General features: G+C 44.7%; 1 protein-coding gene across 3 annotated transcripts in view; it reads right to left on the bottom strand.

Annotated features, from left to right (window-relative positions):
- TECPR1 (tectonin beta-propeller repeat containing 1) overlaps window positions 1–21,462 on the bottom strand; it is a 1,334,260-nt gene that overhangs the window by 647,856 nt on the left and 664,942 nt on the right. For all 3 annotated transcript variants that reach the window (XM_069645650.1, XM_069645652.1, XM_069645651.1), the window contains exon 10: window positions 1,722–2,254. In XM_069645650.1, the coding sequence (XP_069501751.1) occupies window positions 1,722–2,254 (533 nt within the window). The remainder of the gene's footprint in view (window positions 1–1,721; window positions 2,255–21,462) is intronic.

A 21,462-nucleotide genomic window follows, 5' to 3' on the forward strand; every position in this document is an offset into this window, starting at 1 on the left:
GTACCTCACTCCTGAGAGACTTCATAGGATTAACCCAAGCAGTCCTTCCTTATATTGGAGATGCACCCAGGCTTCAGGCTCCCATTTTCATATATGGTGGTCTTGTGCCTTGATTCAGTTGTTTTGGAAGGAGGTGTTTGCTCAAATTAATCTTATGAGCGTGTGGATCTACCACTTCCACCCTTGGTGATTCTTTTGGGGGTGAAGATGAAGGTGGCCAATACAAATTAATGGCACAGTTTTCGAAATTGACTACTCATTTCCTGGTATCGGCCCAAATGATAGTCGCTTGTAATTGGAAAACAGCTAACACACCTGATATAAGGGAATGGTGGGCGAAGTTGTTGTTTGTGGTTGCAATGTGTAAAATTGGAGCCTCACTCGGAGGGGGGCAAGAAAATATTTAGAGGACTGGGGGCCGGTCATTCATTTTGTTACTCAGCATGATTATCCGGGGGTACACCATACACCTCGAGATTTGCAATCATTCACGTTAATATAATGGCACGTTTTTTAACGGATGACATGCTTCCATGAATATATACTGTATTGGAATCATTGGATGCAGCGGGGCCTTGAGTGTATGTTTAGACGTGTTTAGAGTAAAGATTGTCATTCAATTAGGAATATCTTAATGAAAGGAATACAATGTGGTATATTAAATACTGTACAATGAATGCCATTATTGTTCTTGCTCCTATGTACCCTATTGCATTTAATAAAAGGTGAATGGCAACAACAAAAAAATTATAATAAACAAATAAGATCTATTAAATGAAACAAAAATCCTGCTATTAGGGACAGTTATTAACATTAGTTGCCATGCTTTATTTTGATGTAAAGAGTTTCACCATTTGAGTAAGTAATCTCACTTTAATTTCATCAATACAGTTTTTCTATATGCAATACACAAGCTTTTTCAAGGGCATTTCATCAAAGAATCTGGTTAGCAATTGAAGCATATTTAGGTACATTTGTAAATGTCGTTAGAGATGCTGTTTATGCATTTCCACATTCTAAAAAGATATCCAAGAATAACAGGAAATATTAAACCCCAACATAGATTTACACAAAAGGGGTGTTACTTACTGGGATTATCCCGATAGTCAATCTACAACAGCACTCGACCAGAGACATCATCACAGCTGATCCCACCACAAGGAATCACAACACAATGGAACATCTTTGAAATCTTGAGCACAACATTGTCAATGATGATTCCCTATCTGGCGCCTCATAAGTAAGGAACCACTGTGGACACCTACTTTGAGATTTACAATTTCCTGCAGCTTTGATATGATATGATAAGTCATTTTACTTGCGGTCTGTACACAGGTTTCTAGGCGCGACAAGACAATCGAGGGAATACAGATGGAGGACAAGAGAAACAATCTTACTAGGCCTTGTGTCATTCGGATTGTGCAAGTGCAAGAATGAGAAGTGCAAGGGGAAAGGGAAGGGGGAGTGCAAGGGAGTGGGGAGGGGAAAACATGGTAGCAATGCTCTGAGTAAGTGCAGCCAGGGCAGCGCAGGCCCGGGTAGTGCAAGGAGAACAAGGCACTGTAGTGGACAATGCAAACCATACCCGAAAAAAGTAATCTCAAATGGCCACACACACCAATGCTTAAATGTACGCTGCCATATTTCACTTGCATTACCTTTCATGCACATCAGTCTCATTTTACAGCTCTGCTCACTTGAATATATTTGAACAACAATACCTTGCTGTGCGGTGAACCATTTCAGTGGACTGTGCACATCCACAAGGCAGCCTCCTCCAGACACCCAAACCCACATAGGGTGCTCATCATCCCCAAATTGTTCTTCAGCTCCAATTGAACAAATTCCCAAAGAAGATACGCTGGATGTGTCTGTAACAGCAGGAGTTATAACAGCTGGGTTGGTCTGAGCTGCCACTAAATCGATGTTAGTCCACTTGAGAACTCCAGGGCAAGGACTTCGGCTTACGGCCCCCTCTGGTCTCTCCTCAGAAGGACGTTTATTATTGCTTGTGTTAGGACATGGATCTCCTTGAAAAGACGCTGCTGCCAAACCCGCACTTGTTTCTGCTTTCTGACAGTGCATGTCAGAAAGCATGTCTTTGCCGTTCTTGCCCTCTTCCCTTTCGGGTGACGGAGAAATCTCCAGATGTTGTAACATCGGTGGTACTTCAGTTTCAGAACAGCTGTCCACGTCAGTCTGGACAGGTGAATCGGAGTGCTCCTTAACTTCATCACCAAAGAAATAGCCCGCACTGAGGAAAACATATGCATGGATATGCATTAGACAAAAGGCATATATAGCAGCACACTGACAAATCAACTCAAACAAAAATGTCTGCTAGAGAAATTACAGACCAGAGGTGCACCTTTCTTTTTCATAAACCAAAGATATACTGCATTATCATGCTGAGACCGGCAGAACACAGTCCTCCTTACAAAATCATGCAACTGACACATAAAGTAAGCAGTCAACTTCCACACTTTGTATCGTCTGTCATACCCATGCTAACAGAATCACTAAGGTTATTTGACATGGAATAAAGATGGGGACATGTCTGGTGAGCCTCACTGACACAATCATCACAGCTGGGCTCAACGCTTATTCAAGGACAACTGAAGATCGGACACAGTTGGGTCTGTCTCCTCAACTTTTTCTCTGCATCAGACTTATGACACCCTTGAAAAACCATTGCCTTCATATAACGGAATACAAAACCGGAAGACTACCTCATCCTGACAGACAGCATCACTGCAGAAATTGCAATTTCAGCCAAAGTGCAGGCTGCAGAACTACCAATACAGCTTAACCCCAAAGCCTGATAACAAGACTCCTCAAGACAAGTATCCTCCTCCACTCCTCACTTACCCAACAAACCCTTTAACCTAACAGCACCCTTGCACTACATACAAACACCCCACTGGAAACGACAGCATCATGCTGGACAGCACCACCGCCAGGATTTGAAATTGCGTTGAGCTACTTCGTTCCTGATTGTAGCCTAGGCGAGCCAGAAGGTACCTTTGTCCTCCCAGGCCAACTGGTGCCATGCAAACAAATATGTGATATGAATGCTTCATGTTTAGGAATGTATAAAAAAGTACCCATCGAGAAGGCCTTAATGCATACATGATCAGATATAATGGGCACAAACGTAAAGTTTGTCTCTCACGAGGAAGGTAGATAGCTTCTGGTGACCCAGAGGCAGGTTCGGACTGGGCCATAAAATTGTCTCGGGCACCAATGAAAAAGTGGTCCACAGTTGCAAATGGCAATTCATTCCTTTTGTGACTGACTGTTTGAATATTAACCAAGGGTGAGGTTTTTTTATAAAGTGTGATGCAAATTGTGCATTTTAAAGAATGCTAGCCCCAGAGTGAATGAACTCATCAAATTGGCCAAAAAAGTGGCCCACTTTGACCAAAAAACGCACACACAAGCATTTTGTGTTTTTGGTTAGACTATGGGCCTATTGCTCTATAGGCCAGTCCGAGTCTGCCCAGAGGTAGCTCCTACCCACTGGGTCAGACCTGATACCTAGGACCTGCATTTGGCTCCTGCTTTAACAAATCAAAATGTTGATCCCCGCACCCCACCCCACTAACTTTGGGAAGCGACTTAGAACCCCGCCCCCCCCTTCCGCATGGCCTGTTATATCTTTAACATATCACAACCACCCCCCCCCGACCCTGGTGTCCCATCGCTGTCATCTAATAAATCTTGGGTTTTCCATCCTCCAGATAAGGCATTAAGCCAAGTACAACCACCAGAAACTGGCTTGCACTCACAAACACTACAGGATTTGTCCCTGCACTTCCCTCTCTCCACTAATCACTCCCTCCACTTTTTTTTGCAGAACCCTGCATAATGAGGTTGCCACAAAATTGCAGCAGCGCTACAGAAAACCACTTTACATTACATCACATGACATCATGAAAAGTAAAATACTATCATGTTGCAAGTTTACTCCAAATTTTACAAAACCAGTCCATTTATGTTGCCTCCAATCAATGGAACTCAATAGATTCTGCAATTCTAATATATTTTCTTCGATGAACCCACCGAAAAAAGAAATGTACGTAGTTTCACGCCCATACTTACGCTACAAGAAACTAAACATGCTACGATCTTTATAGAACAAGGATACATGAATGGAGAAAGGGGACCTGTTTTGGCTTTCCTCTCCTCATGACGACCACGCTCTCCTACAAGTTTGCTATTAGAAATTGTTGCCCATCTGTGTGAGGCAGCACGAAATGGCCGAGGTTAATGATAGAGAGCAATTGATGACCATTCCTCTAATATTTGTTAAACAGGGTATTTAGACACTGTCCTTATTATGAGTTTGGTGGCATCTCACCGGTAAATCCGCCGAAATGCCACCAAATGGATTTCCTGTTACTGCCACTTGCTCTGGAAGAATTACCGCCGGATTATAAGTGGTGGTATGGCAGTGTTTGTCCCCATTTAACGAGTCAATAGGACTCCATGAGGATTTCGACGCAATTACCACCAGTGGTAATACTGCCTGTGGTAATTCCAGTGAAATGGCCATTTTTTGGGGGTAGGGTGGCACCATGTCCTCCCGCTTTTTGCGGGAGGTTTTTTCTCCACCATACCTCCAAACCCATAATTCGCCGGTGCTGAAATTCAGCAGTAATTTTTGGCCACACCGCCAAACTCATAATGAGGCCCATGAATGGCCAGTATTCTCAATCAAGTGTTATCAATCTTTGACAGTAATTCCTTCTATAATTAAAAGAAATAGGGTAAACACAGAAAAATGGTTGCAAAGCATTTAACAGTGCAATCCTTTGCCTCACATCTCAGGTCCAGAATTAGGAATGTACCAGGCAACCCTATCACAGTCTTCTAATCCCACCACACAAGTTTAGAAATAAGGAGTGATATGTCTGCTTAAAATATAAACACTGTGCAATAGTTTCTCATGCTTGTGATTTTTGGTACATCTTTTCTCACAAAAGCATATCATTGTTGGCTTTGTGACTGACTACATGGAGACCACACAGACTATACAGTGACCTGGTTGTAGGTACAGGAGCAGCAACTTTAACACAGTAAAACTATATTGGTACTTTGGTCATAAAAACTGAAAAGGAACGAATTGATTCAGAACTGGCCCTCACCACCTGCACGCAAAACTAGGTAGCCTTCCAAAGTCCCACAACCACACTTAACCTTGGCAGGTCGCTGCATAATTTGTATTGCAACCCAGTTTGAGGGACTGACTAAAGTTAGATATGCCAAGAAAGGTTTTTCCGAATATTCAAAATGCAGTTTGCTTCTATACAAAAATATACATATGTTTCTCCAAGACTTAGCAACCTTGCTAGTCGGTGAGGAGCACTCGCCTTTCCGTGCATATAAGAACTCCGCCCAGCACTCCAAACTCATTAATCATTTCTTCTTTATTTAACTCAACATTGAGTATAACATCATGGCACCATACGTGTAGCCGTCAAAAATACCGGCTCTCCCAAAGACAGTCGACGCGTTTCGCCGCACCACTTGCGGCTTATTCACAGCCGCAAGTGGTGCGGCTGTGAAACTACAAAACAGAAAGCGTTTCCAATGATTACGAAAAGGAAAAGACTGAAAAACAGTACCATTTTATATTCCGTATCGCTGTCACAGACCTGTTATATTTTAATTATTACATGCCCTAGCAAAGGAATGAACTAGCAGTTAACAACTGTGATCCAAAGAGACAAAGATAGGACGAATAAAGCAGTGTTTTTCCTTACAGGCTGCATCTTACAGAAAAAAACAACACTGATATCCAACTCACATAGAACATGAAACGCAGCAGGCACAAAATGTTGGCGGCACATGGTACATTTTCGTCTATACTCTCACCCTACTGCTTCTGTGTGTGTTACACTGCCTGTTGCAGTAGTAAAATGATGTTCATCATTAGACATTGGGAGAAATGACCATTTCTATTACTGTGAGGTATGCTTATTGCACGTGGTAATGTTATGAAAGGATTTTTGCAGATAGCTTTGCTATGGTAACATTAACTATTTATCAGTGCAAATGCATAGGTGATCAGTAGACTACACTCCTTTCCTGATATTCAGACAAAGGATAATACACAGATTAGTCACATGTAACAGGGCACTGCTTTTTAGTCGTGGAATGCTGGTGGTTAAAGGTGGCTTATAAGTGTCGAACATCGGTAGCGTCCTGCTAGCGTCATCTAATGGACTCGCTCCAAGCTGCAGAACAGATCACCCTTTCTTCCAATAGATCCTAGACGGAGAAAAGAATACTAGCTGTGAACTCATGATGCTGAGTAGTGCTCTGCTGCACTCCTTCCGGTGGACCGGAGTATTTAAACTTAACATGTCTCTGGGTACTATCTCAGATGGATTATTGCTACATAATCTATGTTGCAGCTCCATGAAAACAAGGTCAGAAGCTACAGAGAAGACCTTAAGCGGACTCAAATGAATTTAAGGGACTTCAATCACATCCCCCAGAGGATCAAAGAATGCACTTCAGTATATATCATGTACCACCTCGAGAGCATTGTCAGGAAACGGTGCAGAATGCCTTCAGAAATGTTCCTCACTAGGCATGAGACATAGTACTAGAATGTAAAGCACATCCTGAATGCCACCATTCGCAGTGATTGGTTTTATCAGGTCGAGCATGCCAAAGATGCACAGTCTCTTCAAGCAGTCACATATCATACAAGTCTGCCCCCCCAGGCAACACTGCCCTCCTCTCCTGGTCCAACTGCTCGCGGTAGCCCATACTCTCAACATCTACGGGCGCCTTGTGACAGGCCTCCAGGTTGTCAGTCTGCGTGATGATCACCACCTCGGCAAGATGTCCGATTTTGCAGACTCAGCTCTGCAAGTGGCCCCGCAGCAACGTCAGCCATGTACACACCAATTACACGAAATACATGTGTCTCGTAAATAAATGCTGCAGATGTTCATTCTTCTATTGCTGTTCATGCCCTTCTGAAAGTAAGACTAGCTCTGTAACCGCCTGGAGATGAGCCGTCCACACATTCTCAGACTTGAGGCTAGGATTCTAGGTTTGAGATTCTACTCTCATAGTTTCATAGCCATGATCACTAATAAAAACAAATGTGAACAAAGCCAAACGATCGGGATGGGTAAATGCAGAGGCCAGCAATCTTTTTTGTGAAGCCTACCCTTCCTTGCAGAACAAATACAATGTTACATTGTATATGGTACAAAGCAACTTCTATTGTCTTATGCCACGCTCTTCTTTTTTCAAAATGTTCAATCAACTTCTAATGGTGGCGAAGCAGGATTTTAAAAAACCACAAATGCCTACAGAATTGCTAGGCTCCTCGACGTCCCTGCCTTCGACTGCAGGATCCCAAATATTAATTTACAAATGTTAATAAACATTTTTAAAGAAAGTGACCGAACCCATAGAAACTACTCTTTTCTATTTATATGTGCTGGGCGTTGTCATGTACATATGTAGTTCTGTGATTTGTAAAGCACCAGAGCAATTTACAGATGTTAAACACACCAAAGGGGTCACAGGCATGGTGCAGGGTTAGAAGACGTTGCAGCGATGTGTAGAGGTTGCAGGGGAAGAGGCACACCTAGACAGGGGATAAGTAGGGTTTAGTGGGATCATCAGCAATTGGTGAAATGTTTGTGACCAGGCTGGTAAGATGTCTGCCTTTCACCGTGTCCCCAAAACTGAGACCAGTACACGTACAAGGATTTTATTAAACGAATATTGAAATAAATAGCATTGGTACAGATATTCGCTGAACACATGCTTATTAATGCTTTTAACATAGCATTTATGGACATTCATGTGCGCAAGCAGGCACTGGCACTCCAACATTGTGGCATTGTAGTCTTTTTTTGTTTACTTCCTGCTTAGACCCTGCTGCAAATTGTCTTCTCCCCTATTTTCAATGAGGTCTAGTAGAAAGTGAAATATAAATTCAGAGTCCCCCAAAAGGGCCTGCCTTCAACTGCAGGATCCCAATTATTATGTTACAAGAGTTAATAAATACTTTTTTTTAAAACGTGCCACCGAGAATAACAAAAAGGCATGACATTTAAAATGTAGTCCAGGGTTTCACTAAAAATACAACAGAAAAGAGCCCTTGTATTAGGGGTCAAAGCAATGAAAATAATAAAAAAGCAGGGCAACAATTGGGACCCTCTGGCGGTGGGACCCTTGAGCTGCAGTGGCTCAATCCAATTTATGTCACACTAAGTGGTTCACCTCGGTGCAGACTTTCTTAGGGAAGTTTCAAATCCCTTGATGTAGTCCTTCCCTATTGAGCACAAATCAGTGGTCAACCCGGCTTTAGGGTCGGACCTGGATGACAACTCCAAGTCTTTCATTTGGTGAGGATGGTTGTTCGCTTCTGACACTCACCAGCAATTGTGAGTTTATGGTACGAGGGTTCTGGTTCAGCAGGGAGAAGGGGGTCGTCTACAGGTCCGACCCTATCAACTAGGTATGTCCTACCCTCCTCGCCACAACACCTTGCATCTGATACCACACCAACCTTGGGATCCACCCCTTCACATAGGGGCATCTCCCTAACCACAACGGCCACCCAAGGTTGCTCCTTCTCGAAGTCACTTTGTAGTTAAGGAGGAGGACACAGGGAGGGACACAAACCTCCAAGCTTCTCCTTCTAATTTCTGATTCTTTTCAACCTCCTCCTCACCCTCTTGTTCACTTTCACCATCTTCCTGATCTCCTTCGACATTCTCCTCATTCTCCTTCTTACTTGTTCTGCACTCTGGTGTTCAGTGTTCTGTCTTAATCTCCTTCCAACGTCCTTCATAGTTACCCCCAACTATCTTTACAATGCCTCCTCTCCAAACTGATGTTCCCCAGCCTCCTTTCAACCTCACTAGCAGCCTCCTCTCAACCTCCTTCCTCTGTCCTTACACTTATCAACCTTTGCCTCAGCTGCATCTTCTTTTTTAACTTCTCCATCAGTCTTCCCCTGCTGTTCAAGTCCTTCTTTAAAGTCACCTCAGCTCCGAAATTCTTTTCCTTCAACCTCCTGATACTCCATCACCTCCTTGATTTCTACCTCCTCTCCAGGTACCTCTTCCGCCCATGCCCATTGACTCTTAATGTACTCACTGGATGATTCTCCACCTCGTTACCTCGACTTCCTTTCATATTTCCTACTACAGCCCCTTTCAACAAATTATCAACCTCCTTCTTGATGTTCCTCACCTCCACTAACCACTCCTGTAGCTCCTCCTGACACCCCCTTTGTCCTGTAACATCCTTCAACCTTGTTCCCTTACATTTCCAACCTCATCCAATAACTCCAGCACCTCTTCTAACTGCTCCAATAAACTGACTACCACCTCTTCTGACAACCTCCCACCTTCCACCACCAACTCCCTGCCATCCTCCTTCAATAACATTCCTCTAACCACCTCTAGGAATAAAGTCCCCTACTCACCTCAAAATGATATTGTGTCCTGCTTAGTAAACCTCTTCTTCCCCTTTTCACCTTACCAGCACTCCTTCCACTGCTCCTCCACTCTCCTGCTCAGGGATCCACTCCAGGATATCTTTCTCTCCAGCTCTCATCCAACACCATCTTCCTGTGGCTCCAAATGCAGAGAGAGAAAATGTTCGGAGCAGCTCTCTTTATAGTGCCTTAGCCCCTCCTTGGGTTGTCTTCCCAGCGACAAGCTACATCTGGATAGGGATGGGTGAGGGACTGGTCATTCCTGTTTCCTTCCTGGGTCAGGGGTGGGGTTGGTTGAGACAGAAGCTATTTCAGGTAAGGCAGCCATCTTGAAGCTCATGTCCCTGTCCTACCACCCTTGGGATGTTTTGTACTGCTTTATTCTAGACAAAAGTGTCCTCCTTAAAGGGTAAACTCCAATTTGTCTTTGGCTTTGGTATCGTACGTGGTTTCGTTGCCCTCCCCGGTATTAGGACATCCTGGCACTGGGACCGATCTAGATTCATCTTTTGACTAGAAGGCTTACATATGAGACCTGATAGAGGGATTCTGGGAGACATAATTTCCCATGCTAAAGCTATTCCTAGGTTTTGGGTTCTGGGACCCTTGTACCTTCCAGGGCTAAGCATCTGGGTTGTGTATCCTAACTCTATGTTTTGCACTGGGGAGGGGTCTGTAATGGGTGGCGCTGCATGTGACAATCTCCTGTTCGCCAAAGGGATTGCAGTGTGGGCTAAAAGAAGATCCCCATGTACCTCCTCCGGGGCCACCATCGTCAAATTTAGGAGGATCACTATCCTTCTAGGCAGCATATCCACAGTCCCTGATGACAAAATCAGACTTCATCGTGCATAGAAACAGTATTTTGTTCTATTTATACGGGTCAGGTTGAATTACATGTATGTCTGCATTTAAGTGATTTGTAAAGCATGAACGTAGCTGAGAAGCAATTTAGCCCAGCATATAGGGTACACACCAAGGCAGGTACAGATAGGATGCAGGGGTAGCAGACATTGCAGCAATGTGTAGGGGGAGCAGGGGGGAGGTGAGGCTCTTAACCGGAATACGAAGGGTTGTGTGGAGTTATCAGTAATTGCCAAGATATTTGTAACAAGAACTGTAAAGCTTCTGCCCATCACCCAGAACCGAGACCAGACGCTAAAGTATATACATACAGTGTTTGTTTGAAAAATATTTTTAAAAATACCACAGTATTTGTCTGAACACCCTCCCTTTTGTGTGGGGGCATCGAGTCACTGGGGCCTGGGTTGGTCGTCTGCTACCCGATGTGCCTCCCAGAAGGTGGATGAGGTGGGATATACCAGCTTCCTATCCCCTTCAAATGAGGTATACCCTTGCACAGGGATGGCTTTAAAGTTACAGAGTACACAACTTCAAGCAGTCAGAACACAGGGCGAGAAATAGAAAGGACCCCTGGACAAGCAAATGGCAATCTGCCAATCGAGACTTTCCCAGTGAGACTATGGAGGTGGGCCCACTCCACAATACCCTCCCTAGCAGTAGAGGAAATTGTGACTTCACTGGGAGAGACAAGGATTCCCGTGAAGAAAGGTACGAAGAACATACCAATCTGTTATTGCAATCTAGATACACTCTAAGGGAAAAACTGCCTGATACTGAGAGGAGGGAAGAGACCTGTGGAGGAATACAGATCATTAAGCAAACAGAGAGAAAGCACTGTAACATTACGCTGAGGAAGGCCCAGGAAAATGTAATAAAGGAAGTAAGCACAGACTGGGAGAGGAGTGAGAGAACCCGCAAGTTACAAACTTGCTTTTTGAAGTATCCTGAAGGAAAGCTGCAGGCGTGGCATCCTGTGCAAAGGCGAAATACCGTTAAGGTCTCTGACGCATTCCGTTGGAGAAGAGAGGGGATGAGAGAAGTCAAAGGGAAGGCGAGGCGTCCTACCCCAGAACAAGAGCTAAGTGGTGGCCATGACCGAAGTTGCGCATAGATGGACCAGGCGGTCCGTGAACAATGCTGATACATCTATGTTGAATGAAAGAAAAAAGAACAAGTAAATCAGAAACTGCAAACACTCAGGCCAACCTTACCAGTGCAGAAGAAAGTCCCAGTGACGTCGTCCTCGAGCATAGGAGGTAACAGGGAAAAAGAGAGACCCGGGTGGGGGACTGAAGAGAATCATTACTGGCACACATTTACTCGTCCCAGTCAAGACAAAATATTTGCATTGAGTGAACAGGAAGAGAATGATTACTGGCACGCTCATACTCGTCCCAGTCCAGATCAGATATTGAGATTGAATGAAGAGGAAGAGAATCATTACAGTGTTACACCATCCACTGGTCACCTTACGCACACGAATACCCGTGCAGTCACTAAGCCCTCCATCTCAGGTCCTGTTCTGCCTTCCTCTTCTGACCTCATGTCCTCACTCCCTCAAGCAGCACGGTAGCGGCGCACACGAGGGCATTTAACGCGCTATGGTCATATTCACCCATTGCAAATTGCAACATTGGCAGCTGCCCTGGCGTCTTGGAGACAGTCGACGGAGACGCCGGCTTTTTCCTTTTCTCCGTCACGCCCTCAGGAAGACCCGGCAGCAGTGTTTTGGAAACTTTGGTCATGTGACAAAGAAACGTGCTACATCATCGGTCACATGATGGGTCATGTGACACTCCTAGGCCCCTTTAAAACCGGAGCGGGAACGCTCATTCAGTGCTTCACAGCTGACCCAATCAGGCACTGTTTGGCGTCTTCCTGTCTACGCATCTTGAACCTGGACTACGGACTGTTCTTCTTGGATTCCTCTGTCAAGCCCTTGGATATCGTTTTGCTCTGCTGTTTCAGGACCTTTGAACTGTATTATTGGACTCCTTTGGATTACCCCCTGGTTATGACGAAATTGGCTGGCTTTTGACCTTGGAACTCTTAACGGACTGTTTTCGGATTTTCCCCTTCTGTCACCTTTTGGAGTACCCTCTCCATACAGGTTTTGCAGTGCCTATTTCTACAACAATCTACGCCTCACCGCTGCCGCTTGCTACACTCTGCAGCCACATGGAACACCTCCATTTTCATCTTTGTTCTTCCTGTCCCCAGACCCTTGGTAAGCCCCTTGATATTTGTTACCTCGCTATTCAGAATATTGTTTGCCATTGTACTGACCCATTGCTTGCTTTACAGCGGTCGAGGGGTCACCGGTGTTCCTGGTTTCTGACGGGTTTTTTTCGGCACTCAAAAAACCTGTGGCCTCAAGGATTGCTCAGGAAGTTATTTGTATCTTTCTAAGTGGAACTTGTGGACAGAGGCCCCATAATCTTCACGACCATCAAGTCATAACATACAGGCACGCTCATACTCGTCCCAGTCAAGATCAGATATTGATATTAGGGAAAGAGAAAGAGAATCATTACTAGAACTCTTAAACTCGTCCCAGCCAGGACAAAGAATCAAGAGTGAAAGACGGAAAAGAGAACTGTTACGGGAACCCTTATACACATCCCAGAGGAGTTAAAACACTAATGTGGAATGATAATCCTTACTGGAAGGTTTATAATCCAGGAGATCAAGGGGAAAACCCTGATATATTACCAAAAAGGAGATGCTGTGAGAGGGACAACCCGAGAGAACAGATTGAAAAAGAAAACAAGGGCCAAGGCCAAAGCCAAACCGAAGTCTGTGAAGTAAAGATAATGAACTTGGGAAGCCAAGTTTTAATTGTTGGTCAAAGTTATCCCATGAAAGGAAAAGGATCAATACAAATAGAGTAAGAGAAGAGAAATACAAGAAGGAACAAAAGAGTAATCAAAGGAGTAATCAAAGGAAAGAGGCGCTTGAAACCTCAAAGAACCCAGTACTACAATGGTGTGAAGTAATAAAAGTAGTTACCAAGAACGGTATTACCCAATTTGATCTAATGCCAAATTGACCTACTCCGAATTGACCGTATTTTTTGGGTCAATTTCGTTAGGTCAATTCGTAAATCTTAATAAAAAAATAGATGTGGGGTAGGGTAAGGGAAAAGGTTATAGTGGGGGAGGCAGTTGGGAGTGGGGTGTCTCTTCCCGCATTAGGTGGAGTGGCTGGGGCTCTACCCCCACAGTAGGTCAACACAAATTTGACCAAAAAAAATAGGTCAATTCGGCAGTAGGTCATTCCTTTCGGTCAAACAACCCATATAGACATAGAACTACTTCAAACCACTTTATTGAATGGAACATGGTGAAGAAACAGCTCACAGGAGAAAGGAGTCATTCTCTGGCTGTTGTTGTTATAACAGTGGTAGGGTTGGAATAGGTTAGTTTGGACAGTGGACTGATCCTGATTTGGACTCTCACTGATGACTGACAAGCACCTTATTTAGTTTCATTAGGTATGGAACCCCTTAGCGTAGGGAAATAATGCATTTGTTTCTTTCAGTTACAAAGAAGTACTAGTGAGATGGAAAGTCAGAGTCTGTGTCCTTCTTCTGATCTTCTGAATTCAAGATGGGACCTCACACAGCAGGCACCTTGCAAGACTTGAGGCATCAGCAATTAACTCACGAGGTAATTAACCAATCTGGGACCAAGATCATCAACAATTTAATAAGCAATAACTAAAGCTTCTCAAACCTCTTAAATAATCCCAAATTGAGATTCAAACTAGTAGGGGGAGTAACCAATTTAGGGAATAGGAAGTTTTCCTCAACCTCAGGTGGATAAAAGGGCTAGGGAAAGAGAAGTGAAAGAAAGGGTCCTAGTACATGAAGAGTTGCAAACCACCCCTCCCCTTAACAAGAGGATGGTCATAAAGACAGAGAGTCTGTGAGAGACCAGTCTGGAAGATTATGATGAGGGATGCTACCTGGAGGAAGGCAGCTTTGACCATAAAACCTGGCTTGAGATCCTGGAAGTTGCCAAAACCTGAAAGACCAGTGGAGTTGGGCCTTGCTTGCAGTTGCAATCCTGCATCTCTAAGATACCCAGTGAATTGACAAGCCAAGCTCTAAAGCCTATTACCAACAAGCCCTAGAGGAGATGGAACTGGACCAGTGGCAGGTGGGAAACTCCATATTTACTGCCTGACAAAGACTCTGAATGTGTGTTGGGGAGCGGAATATCCATTCAAGTGTCTGTGAAGTTGAGAAACTTGTTGTCCAAAAGGGACCTTTTGAGAAACTTTCAGAAAGCCAAGTTCCAGGTGGTACCTCTTAATAACTGTTGTGCAAGCTGAGGTCCGGGAGTGACCAGCCGATAAACCCTGAGATGGCTGAGGTCCAGGAATTAGCTGTTGAGAAACCTTGGGAAAGCGGAGCTCCAGCAGGGACCTGTTATCAAATCCTGAAAAGTCAATTTCCAGGGGGGACCTGTTGTGAATCTAAGCAAGCAAGACCAAGGGAGAGCCTAGTGTGAATCCTAAGAACCCCAGGGGCTGGGGGTGAAACGTAATGATGCGGGGGTCGACCCTATAGCAGCTTCAGAATTCAAAGGAGTTTAAATAAATTGTCTGGAATGGTCCTTAAGCCCAGAAGGGGAAAGCAAATAGGTGTAACATCCGGTGAGAACTGTGAGTGATTCTGGATGGAGCTTGCTCAGGAAATGCTCTTTGTTTATTTCCTTTTTGTATTAGCGTAAGGATGGACTCTTAAGAATAGGTTAAACAACACTTAATTATAATAGGTTGGAATACTTTGTTGACCAAAGTTGGAACATTTATTTTAACAGCCCAAAAGAAGAACAATCGTATTTCAGTGGAGTGGGACCCACCATCGTTACGTGGAATCCATGACGGAAATCGCTCCAGGAGGATGGAGGAACCGGCACACGGAAGACCCCAGCAGCTCAGCAGGAAAACATGGTCAGCACACCAGCAAAAATGGCCCCTTCAGCAGGACAGAGACGGTGGTGACCAGTGACAACCCAGGCAAGCAAACCTGGTGGGTTGGGGTGTCCCAAAACGTATGGTGGCAGCAGCTTGCAAAATCAAGGCAGAATACATTGGCGGGAAACAACAGTAAAATGTGGTAAAATACCCCAGAAAAAAGCCCTAGGATGGAAAGCCGGGCCCAAAAGCTGGACGGAGAAATCTGAGGACGGGCACCCAGCAGCCAAGGATCCAAACCGGAGCTATGCCCAGGCCATGGCATCCAGCCAGTAAGGCCAGAAGAAGGCCTAAGACTGCAGCAGCTTGAGGAAACGGCTTAAAACCCTTGATCCGGTAAGCAGACCTGCCTATCCTCCAAAAATCCAGCACCTCTGAGCTCCAGGATAGGGTTTCACCTATATAGTCCTTCACTCACAGGGGCTGGATTCTCCAATCGCATTAGGGGATTTAAAGCAAAGGTTTTGGCGGCCAGCCAAACAGGTTGGCCTAAAAAAATGCCATACACTCAGGCCCACCCTCACAGGTAGTGTAGTGGCCTACAGGGACAGTAACTGATCTAAAGCAGTCCAAAACACCATGAAGGCTGCCATCATGCCATCATGGGATCACAAAGCACGCTTATGGCCACCATGAAGGCTGCCATCATGGGATCACAAAGAACCCATATGGTCAGAAAGACCATTATAAGGCCTGCCTCCTGGTTACCCTGAACAAAGGATGCCGGAAACAAAATGGCAGAGACTAGGACTTAAAAAGACCCATTAGTACCCACTGGCTACCATAAAGGCACATGGGGCCACTAAGGGGGTAAATCGGCTTTCACCCCGGGTGAAGCCAAAACTAAATATTAGGCGCCACCAACCTAGCCCTTAAAACCAATGTATGGAGATAAAATCACCCTAGGGCAAAAATGGGGTGCCTAAAGTGCACCCCTGATACTGTGCACCATACGGCCGACACAATACCTATACCTTAAGAATAGAAAAAAGGGATGTAGTGGAAGGGGGACTTCAGCAGAGTCCCTCAAACCACCAACTATAGACAACAAAACTTAAGCTAAGAATGCCCTGCTGGAATATAAGCTGGCTATTTTCTTGGCCAAGAAAGATTTCCTGGGTAAAACATTGCAAACTGCCAGCAACCAACCAAGGGAATTGTTCTCTATTATATCTAGGTCCTGTAACCCAAACTGCAAAAATGCAGTGCCTGCATGAGCCAACCTTTTCAACTCTTTTTCTGTAGATAAGATTGAATGGATAAGGGCAGACATTGAACAGGGAGCTTCCATAAATCCATCTGTCAGTGGTTGAAGTGTACGAAAAGAAGTAGTGGAACTATGTTCCCTGCTGGCCTGCCCCAGCTCCCCACAAACCCCATCACCACATCTCCTCCCACACACAATACACACCCCCAAACACTTGCACCTGCTGTTTAAGGGAACGTTCAGTGTAGTGCACTGAAAGTGCAAGTTTCAAATTCTTCCTACACTTTTAGTTTAAAACAAAACCATTCCAGAACGGTTTCTTTTTCAAATAAAAGTATAGGAGCTGTAAAAGGTCATTTAAAATAGTAGAGGAGCACCGCTCGCGACCACTCCCGCTCACTTCAACCACTGCCATCTATATGTAAGTAATCAATCAGTAGCCGATTCAGATAACTTTCAAAATCAGACTTCACCACCTGTCTTTGATTTTCATCCAGTTACTGAAGAAGCTATTTCTCAACTTATTATGACTCTTAAACCTACGATTGACTCTCTCTCCCCCTCTGCCAGCCTATGCAGCTAAGAAGTTGGCACAGGCACTTACTCCATTTATTACCACTTTTGTTAATAAGTCACTACTGAGTGGGAGTGTTCCGGAGAGACTAAAGCTCTCTATTGTTTCACCTCCACTGAAAAAGCCATCATTAGATGGGAAGATTCTACAGAACTATCACCCTATTGCGGAACTACCATGGCCAGCCAAAATTCTTGAAAAAGTTGTTACTAATCGGCTCCAGGATTTTGTTGAACACAAATTACTGTTAGATAAGTTTGAATCAGGATTCCGACCAAAATATGGAACCGGAACTGCCACACTGGTAGTACAGGATGAACTGTTAAAGGCCGCAGACCAAGGGGAACTCACACTCCCGTAGGTGTCTTCATTTCGCCGTAGGTTACACTGGCTCTCAATTGATGACCATATTAAGTTTAAGACAGCCTGTGTTGTTTTCAATGTGTAAATGGCATTGCCCCTTTGTACCTGAGAGAGCTAATTCAGTCATATCATTCTGTGAGACAGCTACGTTCTAGTGATAGTCATTTTCTGGTCATTCCTCACTCAGTTTACACATCTCAAGGTGACAGAAGATTCTCTGTCTTTGGTCCTAGGTTGTGGAGTTCTTTGCCACTTGAACTAAGGACAAAGAGCTCACTTCACCAATTCCGCCGACCACTAAAGACTTTCCTGTTTAGGTAGATGGCCCTTCGTATTCTGGGGGCCCGGTTTTGATCCATCTTTACCTGCTACCACTGCTGATTTCATCTGCACTGTTATACGGTTGATTTCGTTTGGTGCACATTACAAATATCAAAATACAAATACAATAGAAATACAAAGTAAAATTAAAACCCTCAAAAAATAAAGCGGGAAAAAGCAAAAAAAAGTAGTGGCCCCGTAAAATGAGGCTGAAAAACCCCAAAAATTGAATTCTGCCCTAACATTCATGATATAATTTTTAATGTCATAGCTGATCCCATCTTTGATATCATGTATTGTATTTGCTCATGGGACGATAAATGGGAGGCTTCCAAGTGAAGGTTGTTGAAACTTCCTTTACCCAACAAATTTAATGGGTTTTGTTGCAATACATTTTTACATCTTAACTGCCAGTTAACAATTTTTCACTGAATTTCAAGGGTTTCTTTATGTTATATCTTACTCTAACTATGATTGTAAATAACCTTGGCCCACTTGCCATGGGCTTTGGCAACTTTGCAAGATTTATTATAAAATGCCATGGCTACTAACCGAGGCCTTATGCAAGTGGCCATGGCCTAGGGCTTTGCCCCATATCCCCTTGTGTAGTAATTGGCCATTGCCAGGGGCCTCAGCCTACTGCTCTGGCCTGTATCCAGTTCAGTAGTAATTACCCATGTCTCACTGGGTGAAGCATTCGACTGTGTCCCCTGCGACTTTGCACCAATTTGTGTCAAAGACTGTGGCCCACTGACAGTGGCCTCCCACCATAGCGGATTGTCACTTTCCATTTATTAAAGTAAAATACCATGGCCCAGAGGCAAGTGTTATCCCTTTTTTTAAAATTTCCCCCCTCTTTCATTCCCGCAAGATTTTTTCTCAAGAATGTCCTGCAGGAACATAACCCCAAAGAACAAGTTACTTCTTACCTTGTAACTTTCTTTCGATGGGATGTTCCTCCGGCGTATTCCTTATCTTGATAGATAGATCACTTCCAGATTGCTGGCCTTGGAATTTTTTTTTCAGTAGAGGGCGATGCACGTCGACGTCCCTCAAGTTGGTGTCCTCTGTATCGGCGCCGACGTCATCGTGCGTATAAATAGACTCGCACAGCGTCCGTTGCTCAGTTCCGTTTTGAAGCTTAAGAGTAGCTGTGCATGAATTGGTTATTGACCTTGAAGGAGCGTAAGCTGCAACTACAAGCGAAGTTTTACTGAGGGGATGGATGGAAGGGGCTATAAGGAATACATCGGAGGAACATCCCATCGAAAGAACGTTACAAGGTAAGAAGTTATTCGAAGGGATTATGTCCTCCGACGTATCCCTTATCTTGATAGACTCCCATAGCAGTGGTGTGTAAACGGAAGTGGGAGTAAAATTGGAATATTTCCCTTTAAGAATGAACAGAGTGTAACACAGCTTTGCCAAATCTTGTCTCCTGGCTAGAGGAGGAATCCAGATTGTAGAATTTTGTAAAGGTATGTGCGGACGACCATGTGGCAGCCGCACATATGTCTCAAATCGGTACCCCTCTTTGGAGGGCCGAAGAGGCTGCAATACCCCTGGTTGAATGAGCCCTAAGATGTTGAGGGGGCTCTTTCTCTGCCAATTTGTAGCATTCTAGAATGGCTAAAATAATCCATCTTGAAATGGTCTCTTTTGTGATTGGCAATCCTAATTTGTGTACTGCATAACCTATAAACAGTTGGTCTGCTTGCCTTATCCTGGCAAGTCTGCTGATATAAAAGCTCAAGGCTCGCCTTGGATCCAGCCTATGTCGCCTCTCTTCCTCTTTCCCTGGATGGGGAGGAGGATAAAATGAAGGTAATGTTATCTTCTGAGTGATGTGGAATTCAGAGACTACCTTTGGGAGGAAATTAGGCTTCACTTGTAGGACAACTTTGTCTTTGTGATAAATTGTATGAGGAGGTTTGCAAGACAGAGCTTGTAATTCGCTCACTCTTCTGGCAATTGTCAAAGCCACTAGTAACACTGTTTTAAGGGTGAGAAATCTTAATGAACAAGAATGGAGTGGTTCAAAGGGAGTACCCATCAGGAAATGTAAGACTAGATTTAAGTCCCACAAGGGAACTTGGAACGGCTTTGGGGGATAGAAATTAGTTAACCCCTTCAGAAATTGGATTACTAGGGGTAATTTAAATATGATGGCTCCTCCGCAGTGCGCTTGAAGATAGAAAGCGCTGCGACGTAGCCCTTGATCGTACCAACTTGAAGACCTGAATTCGCCAAATAGAGCAAAAAAGATAACACCATTGGTGTACCGCATGAAAAGGGTTTGAAATTTTTTTCTGTACACCAGCTGCAAAACTTGTTCCAACGGCAGCGATATAAAGTCTTTGTTGCTGGCCTTCTAGCTGAAAGCAACACCTCCATGACATCATCTGGGAGGTCCCAATCCTTGTATCTCAACCTTTCAGAAACCAAGCGTGAAGGTTGAGGGTTCTGATGTCTGGATGGAGAACCTGACCTCCCTTCTGCGAGAGAAGATCCTCCCTGTGCGGAAGACGAATCGGAGGGCAGATGGACATGTCCAGAAGGTCCGGGTACCACGTTCTCCTGGCCCAGTCTGGGGCAATAAGGATCATAGTCTTCCGGAATCTTCTCAACCTGCTGATCATCTGAGGAATGACAGGGACCGGAGGAAACGTGTACAGAAGTGGAAACTCCCAGTCCACTACAAATGCGTCCCCTAGAGCTCCTCTCGGGGGAAATTCCCTTGAACAAAACTGATCGCACTTCCTGTTGATACTGGTGGCGAACAGATCCACTTGAGGGGTTCCCCAAAGGGTGAAGATCTCTTGAAGGACTTCCTGAGCTATCTCCCACTCGTGGGAGACAGTGCTCTGCCTGCTCAGAGCGTCCGCTGTGAAGTTCTTCTCTCCGGCTAAGTGAACTGCTGATAGAGAGATTCCTTCTTGAATTGCCCAAAACCAGAGCTGTATCGCCTCTCTGCACAGTGGCAGTGATCCTAAGCCTCCTCTTTTGTTGAGGTAATGCATGGCCACTGTGTTGTCCATCATTATTAGGACATTTTTCCCTTGTACCGATGGCAGAAAAGCCTTCAGCGCTAGTCTGATAGCTCTCAACTCCAACAGGTTGATATGTAGTCTGGACTACGATGGAGACCAACGACCGCTGACGGTCAAGTCATTGGCATGGGCTCCCTACCCCGTGAGTGAGGCTTCCGTGACTACTGTTATCTCCGACCGTGGTTGCCAAAACAATTCTCCTTTCAAAATGTTCTCCCGACAGGCCCACCACTGAAGGTCTCGAGCCACTTTGTCCTGGACCTGAAGGAGATCTGTCATTCTTCCTGAGAATTGCAACCACTGGGTTCTTAGTGCCCTCTGGAGGGATCTCATTCTCAGGCGAGCCTCTGGCACAAGGAAGATACAGGATGCCATGAGGCCTAGCAACCTCAAAAAGTCAAGGGCTGGGAGACGTTGGGCATTTTGAAACTTGGTGACCATCTGCAGAATATCTTGAGCCCTCACCTCTGGTGGCGAGGCTTTCCCCAGGGAAGTTTCCTGGACTGCTCTGATGAACTGGAGTCTCTATGATGGTATCATCTGTGACTTCTTTAAATTGAGGGAGAAGCCGAGTTTGTGAAGGAAGTGGCAGACATAATCTAGTTGGATCTGAGCTTGT

The sequence above is a fragment of the Ambystoma mexicanum genome, chromosome 2p, assembly GCF_040938575.1.
Source record: "Ambystoma mexicanum isolate Mex_15411 chromosome 2p, UKY_AmexF1_1, whole genome shotgun sequence".
Classification (NCBI taxonomy): domain Eukaryota; kingdom Metazoa; phylum Chordata; class Amphibia; order Caudata; family Ambystomatidae; genus Ambystoma; species Ambystoma mexicanum.